Source organism: Pelobates fuscus, chromosome 3, assembly GCF_036172605.1.
Source record: "Pelobates fuscus isolate aPelFus1 chromosome 3, aPelFus1.pri, whole genome shotgun sequence".
NCBI classification, from domain to species: domain Eukaryota; kingdom Metazoa; phylum Chordata; class Amphibia; order Anura; family Pelobatidae; genus Pelobates; species Pelobates fuscus.
The window spans coordinates 338,729,147-338,749,544 of NC_086319.1; the positions used below are offsets into that span (position 1 = coordinate 338,729,147).

At 39.8% G+C, this 20,398-nt stretch overlaps 1 protein-coding gene across 5 annotated transcripts in view; it reads right to left on the reverse strand.

Annotated features, from left to right (window-relative positions):
• NEDD4 (NEDD4 E3 ubiquitin protein ligase) overlaps nt 1-20,398 on the reverse strand; it is a 122,401-nt gene that overhangs the window by 17,416 nt on the left and 84,587 nt on the right. For 2 of the 5 annotated variants that reach the window (XM_063449083.1, XM_063449080.1), the window contains 9 exons: nt 19,802-19,921; nt 14,589-14,783; nt 10,195-10,272; nt 8,538-8,592; nt 8,396-8,454; nt 7,617-7,682; nt 6,014-6,243; nt 5,443-5,564; nt 4,800-4,870 (listed from right to left, as the gene is read on the reverse strand). In XM_063449083.1, the coding sequence (XP_063305153.1) occupies nt 4,800-4,870; nt 5,443-5,564; nt 6,014-6,243; nt 7,617-7,682; nt 8,396-8,454; nt 8,538-8,592; nt 10,195-10,272; nt 14,589-14,783; nt 19,802-19,921 (996 nt within the window). Of the gene's footprint in view, nt 1-4,799; nt 4,871-5,442; nt 5,565-5,703; nt 6,244-7,616; nt 7,683-8,395; nt 8,455-8,537; nt 8,593-10,194; nt 10,273-14,588; nt 14,787-19,801; nt 19,922-20,398 lie in introns of those variants that run through there. The other 3 variants (XM_063449079.1, XM_063449081.1, XM_063449082.1) reach the window with 3 other exon arrangements.

Below are 20,398 nucleotides of genomic sequence, written 5' to 3' on the forward strand. Positions count from 1 at the left end.
TGATCGTCTCAATAGGAGTAGACGTGTATTTGATTGCCATCTGTCATACTACAATGAAAGAACCTTGTAACAAAATTGAAGTAAAAAATTCAGTTCAGGGGGCGGAGCTAGCGGCACAGTGGGAAGGGCGCCATTTCCAGCAGCTCTGACATCTAGGAGCGGAAAAACGGCTAAAAGGCGTAAAAATAAACCTCACCGGGAAAAGAGAGCGGTGGGCACATACTCCCGACAACCGGCTGATTCCACAGATGCCATTTGTGCAGAAATCGGGCACGAAACGCCGCGCCAAAGGTACTGGGGCCTACTATACACGTGAGCAGACCCTTAACAGGGAATTAACATCGTGGCTCGGGGCGAGCTTATACTCTGCCGACGCAGACTTTTACTCCCAGGAAGAAATGGGACGGAGGTCCCCAAAACCAGCCCCAGAACAACTCCTTACCGCACAGGGACATAAGCAGCATGCTGCAGACTCCCACGCACCAGCGGACTCGAACCGCCACAGCAGTCTCACCCGAGCGGTCAGAGAATGGAGACTCTATACACAGTGCAGCCCAGGCCGCCAGTGACAGCACGAACATGCAACCCACCGAAGAGTTAACTCCGGCCACAAAACAGGACATTCAGATTATGCTGACTGGCCTCCAGTGAAATCTCCAGCTTATGTGGCAGGCTGACTTAAAAGGACTAGCAACTGAAGTACAAGCGGTATCGGCCCGCACTCACGCTGCAGAACAAGAGGTACGAGATTTGCGCCTCACATCCCTAAAAGACCTCACATCCCTAAAAGACACAGTCACTCAACTGCAAAAGGCACAAGCTAATGTCAATAGACAAATAAATGTACTGGAGGACAGGGGCAGGAGAAAGAACATCAAAATACGAGGTGTACCAGAAGAGGTACCACTGGACGAATTGCCCCACTACATAAGGCGCTTGGTGGCCTCCCTCCTCCCAAATAAGCAAACAAAACACTTCACATTTGATGGCGTATATTGCATCGCCAAACCTCGACTAGCACCACAAGCAGCCTCACAAGACGTCATCCTGAGATGCCAGTCCCTCACGGACAAAATTGCTCTGATGACAGCAATCAAAGAGAAAACACCGCATGACTTCGAGACACACCAGCTTACATTTTTCCAGGACTTAAGCAGAGATACCTTATTGTGGCGAAAGAGCCTGCAGCCAGTCACGTCCATCCTACAAACAGCTGGCATCGCATACCGATGGGCGACTCCAAGAACGCTATGGGTGACCAAAGGCGACAACCACTATAAGATTTCCTCCTTGGGGGACGCTCCAGCCCTAATGGCCACACTGGGGCTACCCAATGTCGCCACGGACATTCCTGCTGAACACCCTGAGACTGTACCTTGAAACTGGTAGCGACTATACGCCCAGATTTAAGTTAACGTGTTATTAGTTGAGATTGCACTCCTGTTGTTATACCAGTTATTTTATATTATTTTATAATATTTACAGCCTAGACCTCACCTTACCGGTCGGCCAAGGCCAACACGCCCCAAACAGACGAGGCGAATGCCCCGTACATAGATTATAGACCTCTCCCCCCCCGGAATGCCCTGGGGTTAAAGGGCATAGTAACTAACAGAGCACGTACTCTACTTACAAGGCGTAGTAACACCCCTATCAGCAGACAATATAAGCTAAGACCTGGGGACACACCACACAGACAACCAAGCTCCGATATAAGACTCGATCACACAACGATGAACCACGGACACCCAGCCCATACACAGACGCCAAATCTAACATACCTAATACCACGTAAAGGGCCGGGAGCCCATAAGCTAATCTTCTATGCCTGTATTAACCTACTACCCACCACCGTCACTAGCGGCACAGACAATACATGCGCTATGACCAACCAGCCCAATACATCCCTAAAAAAAAGTGCAGATTATACCTCAGCCCGACTAACAGGTTGACTGCTACGCAGAGATAGCTTAGGCATATGTTAAGGTGGCATACTTATATATACGCTTAGATTGCATCATACAATTGAACATGTTATATGGTTCGAATATCACAATCTGTAAAACTGGCGTTAAAACCACCAATGTCACGAAATTGTACAAAAGTGTTATTATTGTGCCTGCATAAGCCGTTGGGGGCTATGAAGGCTATATCGTCGGATATTGCACAATGAAGAAAAAAAAAAAAATTCAGTTCATTTTGATGAATAAAGCATATTTAGAATCTTAGCAAAGTACCCAATGGAATGCTAGTAGAAGAATCTGCATTTTTCTCTCTTAAGATTGCTTATTGATTTATCTATAATTATACTGCCTCTCTTGGATTAACACTACCCTCACATCTGCCTTGAACACTGCAGCCCCACTCCAAACATGCACCACGAGGAGAACATGACCCCAACCTTGGCATAATAAATCAACACGCTATCTGCAGAGTTGCTCCCGCTGTGCTGAACGCTCCTGGAGGAAGTCCCGCACCCAGGCAGACTATCTTCATTATAGATTCATGTTGCTTTTGTACAGCGCAGCCCTTGCCCTCGCCAAACAGTCCTACTTTTCCTCTCTCATTAGTTCATGCTCCCGCAATCCCAGACGTCTCTTTGACACTTTTAATTCCCTTCTCCGCCCTGCTGTGGCCACCCCCCAAACTAACCTTACAGCTGATAGCTTTGCATATTACTTTACTGACAAGATTGAACAGCTAAGGAAACAATTCTCCCCTCCTTGCCGTTCTCTTTCTCAACCACACATAAATCATGCTTTCCCTACCCTTCAGACTTTCTCCCCAGCTACTGAACAAGAGGTGGCTGCACTTCTCCATTCCTCTCGCCCCACCACTTGCCCACTTAATCCTGTCCCATCTCACCTCATCAGATCTCTCTCCCCTTGTCTTGTGCCTATCCTAACACACATCTTTAACTGCTCTCTCTCTTCTGGCACTGTTCCTGCTGACCGTAAACATGCCACTGTAATACCTATCCTGAAAAAAACATCTCTTGACCCGTCCTCCCCCTCTAACTATCGTCCCATATCCCTGCTCCCTTACTCATCAAAGCTTTTGGAAAGACTTGTCTTTACCCGTGTGTCTCACTTCCTTAATTCCAACTCTCTCCTTGACCCTCTTCAGTCTGGCTTCCGCCCTCTCCACTCTACTGAGACCGCTCTTATCAAATCCTAATCTCCGCTAAATCCTAATAATAAGGTCATTACTCCATATTAATTCTCCTTGACCTCTCTGCTGCCTTTGACACAGTTGATCATGCTCTCCTCCTTCAAACTCTTCAATCACTCGGTCTCTGTGACTCTGTCCTCTCTTGGTTTTCCTCCTATCTCTCCCAACGCTCATTTAGTGTCTCCTTTTCCAAGGATACCTCCTCCCCTCGCCCTGTCTCGGTTGGAGTTCCCCAAGGCTCTGTCCTTGGTCCCCTTCTATTTTCTCTTTATACTGCCTCTCTTGGAAAACTTATTGCCTCTTTTGGATTCAACTACCACCTGTACGCTGATGACACTCAGATATACCTCTCCTCACCGGACCTCTCCCCGGCCGTCCTGCAACGTGTCACTGCTTGCCTCTCTTCCATCTCTGACTGGATGTCGTCACGCTTTCTCAAACTTAACCTCTCTAAAACTGAACTCCTTGTCTTTCCTCCTCCTAATACTGATCCTCCTCTCTCACTCTCCCTTCAAGTCAGTGATATCCACATAAGTGTCTTGGCGTCATACTTGACTCTGGTCTCACCTTTGAGTCTCACATCCAGTTTGTTGCCAAGTCCTGTAGGTTCCAACTCAAAAACATAGCCCGCATCCGCCCCTTTCTTACGCAAGATGCTACCAAGGAGCTTGTCCATGCTCTAGTAATTTCCCGCATGGATTACTGTAACCCTCCCCTGATTGGTCTCCCCAAAAGCCGTACTGCCCCGCTACAGTCTGTAATGAATGCTGCAGCTAGACTGACTTTTCCTATCCAGTCGGTCCTCTCACACCTCGCCCCTCTGCCAGTCCTTACATTGGCTCCCTGTATCCTATAGGAGTCAATTCAAAGTGCTAACCCATACATTTAAAGCACTGAACAATTCCAGCCCCTCTTATATCTCTTCATGAACCAGAGGTATGCCCCTCCTCGTACCCTACGCTCTGCCCGCGACCACCTCCTGACCGCTGCTCGTACCCGTACGGCCAACTCACGCTTGCAGGACCTCTCACGGGCGGCTCCTCTCCTATGGAATAACTTGCCTACTGCCATCAGACTCTCCCCTAGTCTTCAATCATTTAAGAAGGGCCTTAAAACCCATCTCTTCAGGAAAGTGTATGGCCTCCCAGAGTAATCTCTCCCTTACATACCTGTCTCTTGCTCTCCTATGGGATAGTGCTTTGCTCTCTCCTCCAGCTCTGCTTCACTCCTACTTGATATTTCCTATCCTAATGTTTCTAATACCCCACCTCCTATAGACTGTAAGCTCATTTGAGCAGGGTCCTCTTCAACCTATTATTCCTGTAAGTTTTCTTGTAATTGTCTTATTTATTGTTACATCCCCCCCTCTCAAAATATTGTAAAGCGCTACGGAATCTGTTGGCGCTATATAAATGGCAATAATAATAATAATAATCTATAATCCAAATTAAGAAGCACTTGTCACATTTCTATTCAGTAACAGAGCTTTTCCTCACGGGTCTCTAGTGAACACCAGCAATAAATATTGAATTCTTGGGTGATATGTGATAAGTTCCAAGAGCTATTTGAATAAGATTATTTCAGTAATATAGTTTTTTTTTTTTTTAAATAAAACAGACAAAACATACCACAGATTCCATGTCATTCAGTGTTATTGGTTTCTGAAGCATCATTTTATAAAATGGCCGAATAAAAAATGCTGTAAGTAAACAAACACATAGCAAAACATTAAAGAAAAGACACACAATCTGCATGAATTACCATAATTTTTTTTTAATGAAAGCTTTTTTTTTTTCTTTAAATAAAGGTATTTTTTCTAATATTTGGATTGTGTCTTCTTTAATTTTAAACAAAGGTATGAATGGAAAGGCAGGAAAAGGAGTTTAAGCAAAAATATTGTCCAGTGAACAGCTCAAATTTAAACGGACAGATTTTTGAGACGCAGTACAGACTTTGATGGGGTAATTTCTTATAGCTTTAGCTATAATGATATTTATGTATTTATTGACTGATATTTCAAGACTATTTTGGGAACTATGGAGTGCCTCAAAATGTTTGTCAAAAGGTGTTCATAGAACATTGCATCAATGTGAGACTCTGGCTACATGTTTTATATGGAACTCATAAGCACATTGAACACCTAAATATTTTAATTTACAGTTCTTGTGCCAAGAAAATAACCCTACAGATTTTGGCATTGTACATTATACTTGTACAAAAAATAGGCAATGATGAAGGAAAATACAATTAAAAAATGACATGTAAACGAACCATCCAGAAGCTTTCCATGATACACTGCCATCCCTGCCACACGACCAATAAACTTGAAGTATGAAAGGTGATCTTCATTACATAGTCCAGAATTCGGATTGATCTGTAATGTGTAATTATCACTGTGAAGGTAAAGAGAAATTCAGCATTTCTGAAACATGACATCGTGGTTAGTGGAAAAGGGCTCTAAAATTCAAGTTCCGAGTTACTAGCCAGCTAAAGTTACTTGCCAACTCATAGCATTTTGTCTTTGACGTGTGAATCTCAAACAAATCAAACAATTTTGAATTGAGTGTTTGTGTGCATGAAACAAGGGCCTTATTTGTGTGTACTGTATAGTCCATCTGTTGCATGTGTTTGCATACATTTTCATAATCAACATGTCACAAGTCCACCAGCTAGCCATGTTACTGTCAGCCTTTGGAAGTGGGCAGGGGGTGACCCACTCACTTTATGGGCAGACTTGGAAAACATTGATGCTCCCTTCTGACCCACCCGCTTCCATAATTTCCATTGTTGGGACGTATGCTGATGTAGTGCATTGTAAGGACACAAAGATGGGAAAACTTACGTAGCAGAATATTCAAAAAGTCCATAATACGGATTAAACATTTCTTTGGAGATCAGAAAGAACCATTCCCTGGCAACTCCTCCATAGTCCAAGCCTTTCTCGCCATCAAATTCAATCCAAAGCCGGGCTTTCAGAATATCGGGCCTTTTCACAGCAATGATCCTTCGGTAGGAATCTTCAAGGATAGTAGTACGATGCAATTTCATTTCAAACCTATTCGGAATATCAAGCTAGAGAAAAAAAATACCCGAAACTCACATGTTAACATATACTTAGATAATTGTTAAATTAAAAAAACATGCATTTCCATATAATATTTCAGCAACAGAGAAATATGTAATGATGAATCATTTACTCGATATTAAAAGGAATACCCTCATCCCAGTTACAATCATTTACTTTGTTATAGGTACAGGAGTGTCCAGGCATTTTCTTACCTTCACGAGTTAAACCAATTGGCAATGGTTGGCTTATGTTGTTTGTTCCTCTATGGACTGCAGTATGAGAAAGGCTTAGCTAGGTGGCTGGTGATTGACAGAGTGCCCATTGAGAGATATAGTACATACCACCGATAAGCTGAAAGTGTCTGCTGATGGCAGTGCTGACATCAGTAGAGGATTTTTCCCTGCATGCTCTGCAATCACTTATCACAGGGGAGCATGCTTTTATCTCCTGGGTATGTTCAGGGATTTAACCCTGCTTGTACCTACAACAGATGGCACTCCATGCTGCCCTAAGGAACTTTAAAATCCACTCTTTCTAGGATGGCAAGGAATGTCTAAGGACATTTAAGAGGGGAAGCCTAGGTTTGAGTTGAGCAATATTTTGATGCATTAAAAAGCGTAACATAAAGCTGCTACAGTGATCTCTATACAAAACTAAAACTAGACACTCACATTTTTATTAACCCCTTAAGCACACATGGCATGTGTGACATGTCATGATTCCCTTTTATTCCAGAAGTTTGGTCCTTAAGGGGTTAAAAAGAAACCAGTCTACCAAAAAAAAAAAAAAAAAAAAAGAGGTGAACGTTTAGTTACTTTTGAACACAGTGTGGGATATCTTAAAAGACCACTATAGGCACCCAGACCACTTCAGCTCAACAAAGTGGTCTGGGTGCCAGGTCCATCTAGGGTTAACCCTGCAGCTGTAAACGTAGCAGTTTCTTAGAAACTGCTACGTTTACAATAGGGTTAATCCAGCATCTAGTGGCAGTCTCATTGACAGCCGCTAGAGGCGCTTCCGTGCTTCTCACTGTGATTTTTACAGTGAGAAGACGCCAGCGTCCATAGGAAAGCATTGAGAAATGCTTTCCTATGGACTGACTGAATGCGTGTGCATTCGGCGGATGACGTTTGAAGAGGTAGGAGAGTTCCCCAGCGCCGAGGAAGCCCGGTGCTGGAGAAAGATAAGAATGTAACCCCTTCCTCCCCCTAGAGCTCTGAGGGTGGGGACCCAAAGACCCTATAGTGCCAGAAAAACAAGTTTGTTTTCCTGGCACTATAGTGGTCCTTTAATGATTTGAAATATTTTAGATCTGAATGTTCTCCATTTTACAGTAATAAAATCGGGAATAACTCATTGAAAATACGGTGGTGCTCACCTGTTTTTTCAGCTTTTTACGGAAGTACTCATACTTTCTTTTGTAATCTCGGGAATAAGGCACGGCCTTGAAATATAAAAAACAGTAGCTTAATGTAGAAGTAAAGACAAACAAAAGTATAAATACAAAAACTGTCAATGTCAAAGCATAGTGGCAATTTAAAAAAAAAAAAAAAGTACCCTGTACAAATCGCAGCAACTAAAGAAGAAATACATATATACACTGGAATATCATGTCTGCTTTCAGGCTGTATAGGAATAATACACAAATGTGTATAATATTTATTTCTTATATTAGACCATTATTAGACCAAGTCTAATGCAACAAAAACGGTAAGACACAACTATGAGTTGTACTGAACTCTCGATATGTTTGGCCAACCTAGATTGCACAGCTTCCAATGCATTAATCCCAAACATAAAACACCCTTGCTACATTTTTGTGTTTTAAGTATACAAGAAGCTTTTCGAGAAAATAATGGAGTCAAAAGGTCACAATCATAATTGGAGTTTAATAAGTGAAAAAATATGCAATAACTTTTCTATGAGAATCTTCTGTTGCTTTTTCAAGCCATTGAAATCCTCACTATAATACACTTTGATGAATGTTCTCTAACTATTTTAGTAAATTAATGAAAGGATTACCTTTTATGCCAACAATGCAGCAAGATATGCGCTCTGGATAAGAGCACTATATAAGAACAGTTAAATAAAATAAATAAACGCAGGGGTAGATCTGATAAGTAGAGATAGCAAGATGGTGATAAAAATAAAACTTACTGGTCCTGTTATTGCTACATTCTGCAAGCGTGGATCCTCCCACTGGGTTCGCTTTGTGTCTGGAAAAAATTATAATGCATTTTAATTCACTTTAATAGCTATTCAAAGTACAGGGATTAAACGGAGACAGATTGTGCCTTACGGTGGTCAATATAAAAGACTCTTCCGTCAGTGTGTGTTCTCTCTTCCCATCCAGGCTTTAAGAAACAAACAAAAAGGGCAATTATATACAAAACTTACTTATACTACAAAATCTCTAGTTTTTCTTTCTTTAATTCTTTATTTATGCAAACATACAGGTTAAACATTTACATAACAGTAGCCATAGGAGCATCATAAAAAATGTACAAACGCAACCAATTTTCACATCCATGGACCAAAAATCCACAGTTTAAGACACTTTTCCACCAGCTGTTTCTTCTAAGGACATACACTAATACCACTGTTTTGTAAATACAACAGTATATAGTGTGCTCACAAGGATAACAATTGTTCTTTATTTAAAATGTTGTGTACTTGTTTAAGTGACAACAGTCTCAGTAAAATCACTCCTTAAACAACTTAGCGAGCAGTAATTACAGCAAGATCAGGCTACATCTTTGCAGTTCTTGCTGGTCATCTCTATAAAGGTACCTGAGTGGGCAGTAAATACCCTCCAATGTGTAATGCCTTGGTATACATTTTGGGAATGGACTTGCACACAAGCTGTGCAAGTGACATACCTTTAGTTTATGTTTCCATACAGAAGACACAGTGGAATAAACTAAAGGTTTAACGTAAAAATAACATGCTATCTACACATTTAAAGCAATTGTACTAGCACAATGTATAGTTGTAGGTTATACCATATGAAGCTCCACAATTAACTTTTTTTTTTTCTACATGCACTAAAAATTTTGAAAATGTGTGTATTTCTCTGACTAAATCAGTGTTTGATGATGGCCCATGCAGTTGGTCCACCCGATGAGTATGGATTTTCAGGGGGCCCGGTCAGTGCATTCACAGCGCGACCGGGCCCTCTGTGATGACATCACACGGTGGGAGGAAGTGACTGCCCTGGTCACTCCTTCCAGCATATACAGAGCCCGCGCGAGAGGAAGCAAAGGAGGGAGTCACAGTGGGAACTCTGACTTCCATCAACCTGAGCCACCACTGGATCCCAGGGGAAGTCACCCTCCTGCATCTAAAAGGTAGGAAACAGGAGGGTGACAAACATTTTGTTTGTGTGTGTGTCTGTCTGTATGTAGGTGTGCCTGTCTGTTTGTATGCATGTATGTATGTGTGTATTGTGTGTCTGTCAGTATGTGTGTGTCTGTATGTGACTGTATGTGTGTGTCTGTATGTGACTGTGTGTGTGCCTGTCTGATTGTATGTATGTATGTGCCTGTCTGTCTGTCTGTATGTATGTGTCTCTGTATGTGTGTGTTTGTCGGGAGGAAGGAAAGAAAGGCTCATAGATCAGTTTCGCACCGGTGTACGCCACTGACCACATGAAAAAGGTTGATTCAAATGAGAGGTCATTTTCAAAAAGTTTTCTTCAATTGAGTTCTGTCCAGAAATTACGGTTTTAAAATGTGCATAACCCTTCCCACATACCTTTGAAGCTATTTAAGTTTGGGGAAGTTTAGTTCAATAGAGTAATAACTTTATCTAAAGGAACACAAATCTTTAATCAATAAGCATAAACTATAACAGTTATATTGTGTGCTTTGTACTGACAACCATACACCACTCTTTAGAAGTAACACAATATATAAAGAACAAGTTGCATTATAAGTTCCATGTATAATCTTACTTACTGGTAGCGGCCCCAGATCGGAAAGATCTATAGGAGGCTTTGGCCTCAGCTGAACTGGAATTCTCAATCTTGGGTCTTCCTTTTAGGAATAAAAAAAATAAATAAAAGTAAGGAGATGAATATCTGTAAAATCAAGACACTTGAAATTATTTTGGTCCAAACAATGTTCAGCATCAAGTTCAAGAAAGCTCCTTTGAGTTTACAAACATTCAGGCCTACGATTTACAATCTGTCTGCGTCATTTAACTTGTTCAGTCTAGATGTTTACCTTATTTTAAAACATGAAGCAATCATCAATCTTAAATGTACAAAAAAAAAGGAATGCTATACAAGATATATAACACACAGGAAACTGACCTGCTATAATATAACACATTAAGAGTGTTTAACAGGAAGAGTGGGGCTTCATTACCAAGGATGCACCTCACTAACCCAGCAGTCGGTAATATTTTTAATAATTATTATTATTTTTTAAAAACAAAACAATTTAATGGTTTATCAGTAAAATTATCAGAATCACAGAAATTCATAGTAAATGAAGTGATTATAGACCTACCTACACTGAATAATGTGGTATGGTATCCATTTATTACAAATGAATAATAAGCTATGAAGTTTAGGAGCAATATGCGGATGAAATATTCCTGTTCCTTGTCATCATGGCCTCAATTTTCCCCTTATTTTCCCCTCACCGTTGAAGAGAGCAGTGTGCATTGCTAAGGCACTGAAAGGGTCACAGACTGACTTTTAAAAACATCAAGATAACTACTTGTTCATAACATTTGCTCATGACTTGTCAAAAGGAGGCCGTGTCAAATGTAAAAAAAATAAAAACACAAACAGTATCTGTGTACAGTATGAATTCCGCACAAATATTGGAAAATCCATAATATAAAGAGCAGGCAATATATTATTATGCCTAATGTTGGTAACCAACCCAGCAGAATACATTGGGATTATAAGGATAACCCACCTTACACTATGCTATATGTAATGGTCCCAGGGTCCTCTTTATCACTCCCTACATAAAGTTGCCCTTGGTGAATCCTCCCCAGAACACTTTGATAACACCCCTTTCATTGCGTCCAACAGATTATTGCCTCAGTGCAGATATTTAATCTCCCTGGAGGTCTGGTTATGTCAGTATTTTTGAATCTTAAAGCGGTACATTGTTTTGTATGTAAATTTGTTTCATATTGTAGGCTTGTAATTCTTAGGATTAACTCACCACTTAAATCTGTCCGAACAAGAGTCTAGTAGACATCCTGGGTATGATAAAGTTTGAAAACATGAAATCCTAAATTATAATAAAAAATAATAATATAATAATAAATTGAATTAATAATGTAATCAAACAAAAAACACTGGAATTTGTCCAAACAAGGGTGCAATCATAGTTATCGGCACTTTCAGTGTCTGGTGACAAATTGTCCCATGAATCGCTATCACTCAATTCTACAAGTGATTCTAATTCTCTATTGCTGTTTTCTAACCGGTCTAAAACCACTTTTGACCTAAAGGGACGCTTTTTGGATGCCATGGACGTTCTCAAGTTTCCAGGCAGAAAGAACAGTAAAAGCGCAGGCAGGACACTGGACAGAGCACTGGGACAAAACTGAGATGAAAAGGTTTGATACAGTAATGTAATCCTAACAGATTACACTGTATCACAATGTATGTGTACTTAAAAAAAAATAAAAAAAAATAAAATGTATTTCCCGCCTGGTTCTGCCAGGCGGAGCTTGCAGGGAAAGGGAACCCAGAACACGTTTGCCGGCATCTGGCGGAGGACACCAGGGGCTCGTAAGGACAAGGTAAGTGATACTACAGTGTTATCCCGAGCGTGGCTCGGGGTTACCGCTTTTGGTACTGAAAATTAACCCCGAGCCATGCTCGGGATTACTGCCAGGGAGGTTAAACTTTGTATACATTTGTTTGCAGTAAGGCAGCACACAAGCAATAAGACATATAATGATAAAACACACTGCTGCACAATATTTAAATCCACAAATGTGTGTTAAACAGTTGTTAAAAATAAATAAGTTAAAATGAACAAGTATTCATTTTTGGCAGTGAACACAATGAGTATTACTTAAGCTAGTCACATTTGCCATTAGTTACAGATGGAACCTGACTTAGTGGTAAATAAACCGAGAAAGAAAATTATATCAAAGTAGTGTAACCAATTAAGCTCCCCTCATTGTAAGTAGCAAGATGCTCAAATAACTCCACTCAAATTGGATGTAAGGCAATAACAGAGGAAAAAAGAAACAGTGTTAAAATAAAGACGTGCTACTGTGCAGAACCATACTTAGAGTGTTGGTTGCCTGCACATAGTGATAGAGTGCCCTGTGAAGTGAAAGAAAGTGAAGGAATAAACCCTCAATCCGACGTGCGTTTCGGTGCCCAAGTAGTTCACCTTCGTAAGGGGTCTTTATTTTAACACGGTTTCTTTTTTCCTCCGATATTGCCTTACATCCAATTTGAGTGGAGTTATTTGAGCATCTTGCTACTTACAATGAGGGGAGCTTAATTGGTTACACTACTTTGATGTAATTTTCTCTGGCCACTTGATCGGTTTATTTACCACTAAGTCAGGTCCATCTGTAACTAATGGCAAATGTGACTAGCCGTGTCTATTGCGCAAATAATTAATGCATGCTATTTTTTGTTTTGCTTGCTTGCAATTAATAGAAGCTGTTTACAGCAACTGCGGCTGGAGTGATCATTCAACTGCAAAAATGTAAAGCTCATTAGCTTGTCACTAAGGCATTCCCTTCTTTGCAACTAAAAAGGCTATCAGGATACATTTTATCAACTTGGTAAAGATTTGGACTACAAACTATCCAGTACATAGCCACATTGAGTTGTTGCTTTGTTATCATTTTGTAAAGCTTTTTATCATGCTTTAACTCCTATTCACCCTATCAAGGTGACTAGTATCCTCAGATCACTAAGAGTGACGTTATTCTTTTATGATATTATGATTATGTCCATTTTGTTCTGAGCACTTAGAACACCACGGGGTCTAGGCATTTCTCTAGGTCTTTAATTATATTCATTTCCATATACAGCTCATATGAGTCTCAGACATTGACCATACCGGATTGTATTAAAGTCTTAAGTCTGAGAACATTTGCGATATCTCTAGAGGCTTGTTTTTTTTTGGCTTGTATATATTTATCCTTTTTCTGACCAACCATTTTGGAACTTATTTACCCATACCACTTTATTCATTTATCACGTATCTTTAAAGTAACTAGATTTCCAGCTGATATTCTTACATCTAGATCTTGGATCCAGTGTTTTGAGGATCTTTCTGTACTTAGAAGAAGTAGCAGCAAAAGTTATAAAAATGTGTGTGTTCACAGATAATGCTGCAAATGTGTCCAAAATTACAAGAACGTTGGCGGGGGAGGAGAGGTCACCAGTGCCGAGGGAGCCAGACGCTGGATTAAGGTAAGTGGCTGGAGGGGTTTTAACCCCTTCAGTGCAGAGGTAGGGGGGCACTCCAAGAGCCTATAGTGCCAGGAAAACTGGTTTGTTTTCCTGGCACTATAGGATCCCTTTAAGCACCGAAGAATAAGAGTGAGCTCTGACATTGATATCTAGCAATTATCATTAAATTATATATTGTGTCTAATACCACCTATAATTAACTTCAGCGATAAGGTGGAATCATTCAAGAAATACATATTTGCAATTGATGTTTTAAAGAAAATTCACAACAGTGAACTGGTGGAAGTCTGGTAAGCACTAGGATTATAAGTGTACTGAAGTAATTATTTTTACATCAGTGGCCTCTTCTGCTGGCGCAGAAAGAATGTTCTCTTACTTTGGATTAGTTCATTCTAAAGTACGAATTTATTTGGCAACTGATAAAGTAGGTAAGCCTGGCATTTCTTTTCCAGCTTATGAACAAACAAGAGAAAGAAGATAAGCGAGTAGCAAAAGTTTTTCATATGGTCCTGACTAATGTAAGGACTGGTGAAGTGAGTTTAACTTTTTTTTTTTATAAAAGATATATAGTATTTTGCAATAATTTCATCATTATATATGTATTTCGAATGGTATATAACAAAATCAGTCCTGATATAATTGTTAAACTTATTTGAATAGTGACTATTCCAAATATGAAATTATTATCTGTTTGCAAATATTAAAGTTCATAACAATCAACAACAATCAGTCTTACATTTAAACACTATAATTTAAGTTGAGTCTTCCTGGCTTTAAATCAAATCCACTATTATAGCAATCATTAACTTAAAACACAATACTATACAATCTGCAAAGCATGCAAAATTATGTGTTTCTTTACATAAGCGCAGCTCATGTAAGAAAAGGAAAGAGAAAGCCCAGAATAATTTGTACGAAATAATTAATTTAACATACCCATGTAGTTGTTTTGGTAGTATGGTTGATAAAAAATGGTCTCCCGCCTGGTGCGTGGCGCATCTCCCAGCCTTTCGGGAGAAACATGTGCTCTAGGTCCAATGGCACAAGCGTGGCTTCCCCGACTGTCATTTGTGACTGACGGCTAGTGGAATAACTCTGGACAGGAGACATTTGAGCAACTTCCATGGGTCCCTGCTGAAGAGATCCAACATTATGAGCTCCTTGAATGGAAGTACTAAAAAAAAGCAGTGTTTAACCTTCAAAAGCCCTGGCTGCAGCTCCAGCCCTTTTAAAGGTTTCTATAAACAAAAGAACACATGCCTGCTTCTAATGCTGACAAAGTGGCAAAGGCAAAAAAAACCTGTTCTGCGAGCATACCTACATGCATGTTTTATTTTACAGGGATATGTTTCTATAAACAGAAGAGGACATGCCTAGTAATAATAATGTGTAAGGCACAAAAGGGTCTATTTATGTACACACACACACACAATTGTGCAGCACCAAAACACAAAGTTAGAATTTAAAACGATAGTGAGTTAGTTTATTGCCATTACAAGGGTACTCTTCTAAAGCACGATCTGATTGATGCTGTGGTCTGGCACAATAATTACTTGTAATGCTAATGTTTGAGTTATACATGAATTAATTAACGTTACAACAGGTCTCATTTTGTTGACACTTTGAAGGCCAACTGTCAGCTCAAAACTAGTTTTTAATACAATAATCCTTAAATCAAGTTTTGAAAGAAAACATTTTTTTTTAATGAAGATAAATAAACAAAAAAAAAGTATTTTTTTAATATTATATTTAGTATATTTAAAACTCTGGTGCTTGCTTACAAGTCCCTACATAATGCTGCTCCAACTTACCTATCCTCCCTAATACACAAGTATGTCCCATCGAGGCCCCTACGCTCTGCCAAAGACCTACGTCTATCCTCTGTCCGTACTCCCACCTCTAACGCTTGCCTCCAAGACTTTTCCAGGGCTGCACCTCTTCTGTGGAACTCCCTTCCCTCCTCCATAAGAATTTCACCCAGTCTTCACTAATTCAAAAAATCATTGAAAACTCACTTCAAGAAAGCATATCAATTAAACTGTTAGCAGGTTTTTATCCTCAACCCTCCATGACTCCTCTCCTGCAACTGTCAAATATTACCTATTAAGCCATCAGCGTATATTTTTCTAACTTACTTGATACTCTCTCTAGCATGCTCATTGAGCAGGGCCCTCCACCTCTCTGTTCCTGTACGTCGAGTTGCCTGGTTACAATTAAATGTCTGTTAGTCCACCCTTTGTACAGCGCTACGGTATCTGAGGGCGCTATATAAATAATATAATATATGACAGGATCTTTGAGCACAAACATGCACCTTTGTTGGTCCGACAGTAATTTAAAACCAGACAGTCTCTATGGTCTTCCCTGTTTAACTCCATGCACAGAAGCAGGGTAGACAATCGAAACTGTCAGATTTCATACATTTCCGACCCAAGGTGCATGTATAGGGCAGAAGGATCCAGTCATATATTAAAGGTAGGAAATATTTTTTCGTAATTTTTCTTTTTACATATACTTCACTTAGAAAAAAAAAATCCTCCCAAAAAGGATGCTTGTATTAACAAATTGTGTTGAGGTGACAGTTGTCCTTTAAAATGCAAACAGTATTACAGATACATTGTGCTATCCAAATTGCTAGCAAATGTGAAGATGAAAATTTACTTTGTATTCTATTTCATTTCAGAGTGTTCAATTAAGGATTGTACAGGTTTATAATTTCCAAACACCAGAAAATTCTAGGATGACATCTGCATCACTGGAAGGTAGAAGCGTCTTGATGCTCAGCACACCATGCTGAGTGTGGAGGAAATCTTCAGGGAATTATCTGCATGTAAGTATGTCTTCTAGTCCAGTGGTTCCCCCGGTGCTATGATTATAGCACTGGGTTGTTTCCCCGGTGTTAGGATTATAGCACTGGGGAAACATTACTGCTGAACAGGGGCCCGGTCGGGTGCATCGGTCGTTAAAGACCGTGACCAGGCACCTGTAATGTCAGCTGGCTGGGAGCAAGTGACAACCTGTTACTTCCTCCCAGCATCATGCAGAGAGACAGCGCAGGAGGGAGAGGAGGCAGCCGCAGCATATGGGGAGAGGAGCACGAAGAGCTCCAGACCCCTCACTCCCATCAGCAGCAGGATTCCAAGCCACCCTCTTTATTTATAAAATATTTTACCAGGATGGATACATTGAGATTTGACACATAAGGTAAGATAACAGGAGGGTGGCTGGAGAAATAAAAAGAAAATATCACTTGTGTGTGTATGAGTGTGTGTATGAGCATGCATGTATAAGTGTGTGTGTGTGTGTGTGTGTGTCAGGGTGCGCGCACACATCTGTGTATGTGCATCTGTGTTTCAGGGTGTGTGTGTTTTTAATGTCAGCGTGTGTATCTGTGTCATGATGTGTCGGTGTGAATCTATGTGTCGGTGTATTTATATGTATGTTAATGTGCACGAATACCTGTGTAAGGTTGTATGTATGTGGTAGTGTATGTGCATACATCCAAGAAGTCAAACACCAGCACAACATACAAACACACCCCTGCAATCAAACTCCCAAAAAATATATACAAACACACCCCATCACACAAACACATATACTTTACACAAATGTACACCCGCATTTAAAAGTGAATGTTACGTTCAGACAAAACCCTGCAATCAAACTCAAACATTACACACAAACACACCTCTGTATTAAAACACAAGCTATATACAAGCACCCTTTCAAACACCAACACTGTACATTACACTATAGCGCCAGTAAATGCCGCAGAGCTGAACACGTATACAACCTAGAAATTTTGACTTGGGGTTCCTTGGAAAAATATTGAGATATTAGAGGGACACTATAGTCACCAGAACAACTAGAGCTTATTGAATTTGTTCTGGTGAGTAGAATCATTACCTTAAGGCTTTTTTGCTGTAAACACTTTTAACTGTGCATTTCAAACCATAAAAAACATATCTGCTAAATATAGGTGATAAGTAAACATATAAAAAGATAAAGAAGAGATCCTTCCTGGGTCATGGCTGCCTAACATGCATCCAAACATTCAGTGTCTCCTCCCTCTGCATGCAGACACTGAACTTTCCTCATAGAGATTCATTGATTCAATAAATCCCTAGGAGGAGAAGCTGATTGGCCAGGGCTGTGTTTGAATAGTGCTGGCTCTGCCCCTGATCTGCCTCTTTGTCAGTCTCAGCCAATCCTATGGGGAAGCATTGTGGTAGGATCAGGCTACCACTTCTGATTATGTCAGCAGGCAGGTCAAAAGGAAACAGGGGCAAAGTATGCAGCTGCAGACTTGAATGCAAGTAAGATTTTACTACATTTAGGGAGGCATGAGGGGACCAGGGTGGCAAAATGGTGGTTTTTAACCCTATAGGGTCAGTAATACATGCTTGCGTTCCTGACCCTATAGTGCTCATTTAAGCAAATTTGGGAACCACTGTTCTAGTCTATACATTTGCTGATGATTGTGCCAGCATTGGGTACAGATCATATTATGTGAGAATATCATCCAAGTGATTCATGTTTGCATTAAAGGAACACTATAGTCACCTAAATTACTTTAGCTAAATAAAGCAGTTTTAGTGTATAGATCATTCCCCTGCAATTCCACTGCTCAATTCACTGTCATTTAGGAATTAAATCACTTTGTTTCTGTTTATGCAGCCCTAGCCACACCTCCCCTGGCTATGATTGACAGAGCCTGCATGAAAAAAAAAACTGGTTTCACTTTCAAATAGATGTTATTTACCTTAAATAATTGTATCTTAATCTCTAAATTGAACTTTAATCACATACAGGAGGCTCTTGTAGGGTCTAGCAAGCTATTAACATAGCAGGGGATAAGAAAATCTTAATTAAACAGAACTTGCAATAAAGAAAGCCTAAATAGGGCTCTCTTTACAGGAAGTGTTTATGGAAGGCTGTGCAAGTCACATGCAGGGAGGTGTGACTAGGGTTCATAAACAAAGGGATTTATCTCCTAAATGGCAGAGGATTGAGCAGTGAGGCTGCAGGGGCATGTTCTATACACCAAAACTGTGCTTCATTAAGCAAAAGTTGTTCAGGTGACTATAGTGTCCCTTTAATATACATAGCACAATATTTGATGATTAGGAGGAGTCAGGCTTTCTGAAACTGCCAGCACTAGCTTTAAACTGACAAAAATCCTGAGAGGTATAGAGATAGACATCTAGATATATACTTGGGTAATTCTGGATTACCATTTATCTAGTTTGCTTAGTGACTATTAAAGGGACACTATAGTGTTAGGAATACAAATCCGCAATCCGCAATGATACTATTGTCATAGTTAATCATTGAAGAGAATGATTCTATTTGTCAAGTCGTAACAGCACTGCGTGTATAGCTGGGTATGAGAGCCAAGTAGTAACAGTCCCGGCTTTCCTACCCAGAGGGCTTATAGGCGTGTCTTGAAGCAGAGCTTCCAAGCCTTCAATTTATTAAAATATTGCTATTTATAACTTGGGACATGGCTGGATGGTGTTGTTATAGTGAGTACAGTGCTTCTTTAACATTTTTGTATACTCAGCGTTTAGCAAACATATTTGGAAGTAGAAACTGTGGTGTGGGGGCAGGGGCAACACATTTTTTTTTTTTTTTTACCCAAACGACATATGACCTATGTCTTATTAATTTTCTTTTAAAGAGACAATAACTATTTTATTAAAAAGAGATGACCTCCTGGCTCAACACCTATTGCCTTAAAACAAAGAACCTGGATTGTGTGACACTTTGTATAATGATGAAGTCCATCTGACAAACAGAAAAAACAAAAACTGAACAGCTTTTCAATTAAAACAGAGCATATAGTAATTCATCTAATTAGAAAAAATCTAAATAAGACAGTGTCCTAAATTATATGATCACCTCCTTTTGCTTGAGATTTGTGGAGCACAGACATTCCTAAATACACATTTATATATAACATTCATGCAAATACCTTATCTAATGACCTTATCCAAGATGTAACCAGTGATATTTGATTGTAAATGTTAGAATTTTACACAAACATCACGTGTAGCACTTATTTGGCTAGAAAGTGAAGAAGAAAAACCCAAAAACCCAAACCACAAAGGCTATATATACATTGTGTGAAAACGTGAACTTGGCATTACCTGTAACACAGGTTTTTCCCAAGTCGTCGTCCTGGTATTGTGATCAATGTAATACAATCTCCCTTTGTCATCACGTTTTTCCTCCCAACCTGGGGGTAAGCCAGAGGATGTAGGTAGCAACTGCAAAATAAAAATAAATAAATAATAACAATGATTAAAGTAGATTTTTTTTTTATATTTCTGATAGGCATGTTTTGAAAGTCAGATCATATTAATCCAGCAATATGTTTACTGCAGCATTGCTGTACTCCCCAGGACATTTTATGAAATTCCTACTTTTCCTAAGGTTCTAATCTCAGTCTGGGAAAGGTGCTCAAATTCATAACCATCTGTCCTTATTAAAGTCACGTAGAAGGAATCAAGGGAAAAGAGTCAGATTTATGTAAAGAAAGGGGACAATTTAGCACACAACGTTCAAACAGCAGACCTAACTAGGTTTATCTAACACTATGAAGAAACTCTGTTCAGCTTTGCTAGTTCACAGGTTATATAGATCTGAAGTTAACAAGATTGTATTTAAGGTAGTGTCATAGTTTGCCAGCAATTGCAGTCAGAAATAAATGTAAAACCATTCTATATGCACCATAACTTCCCCCC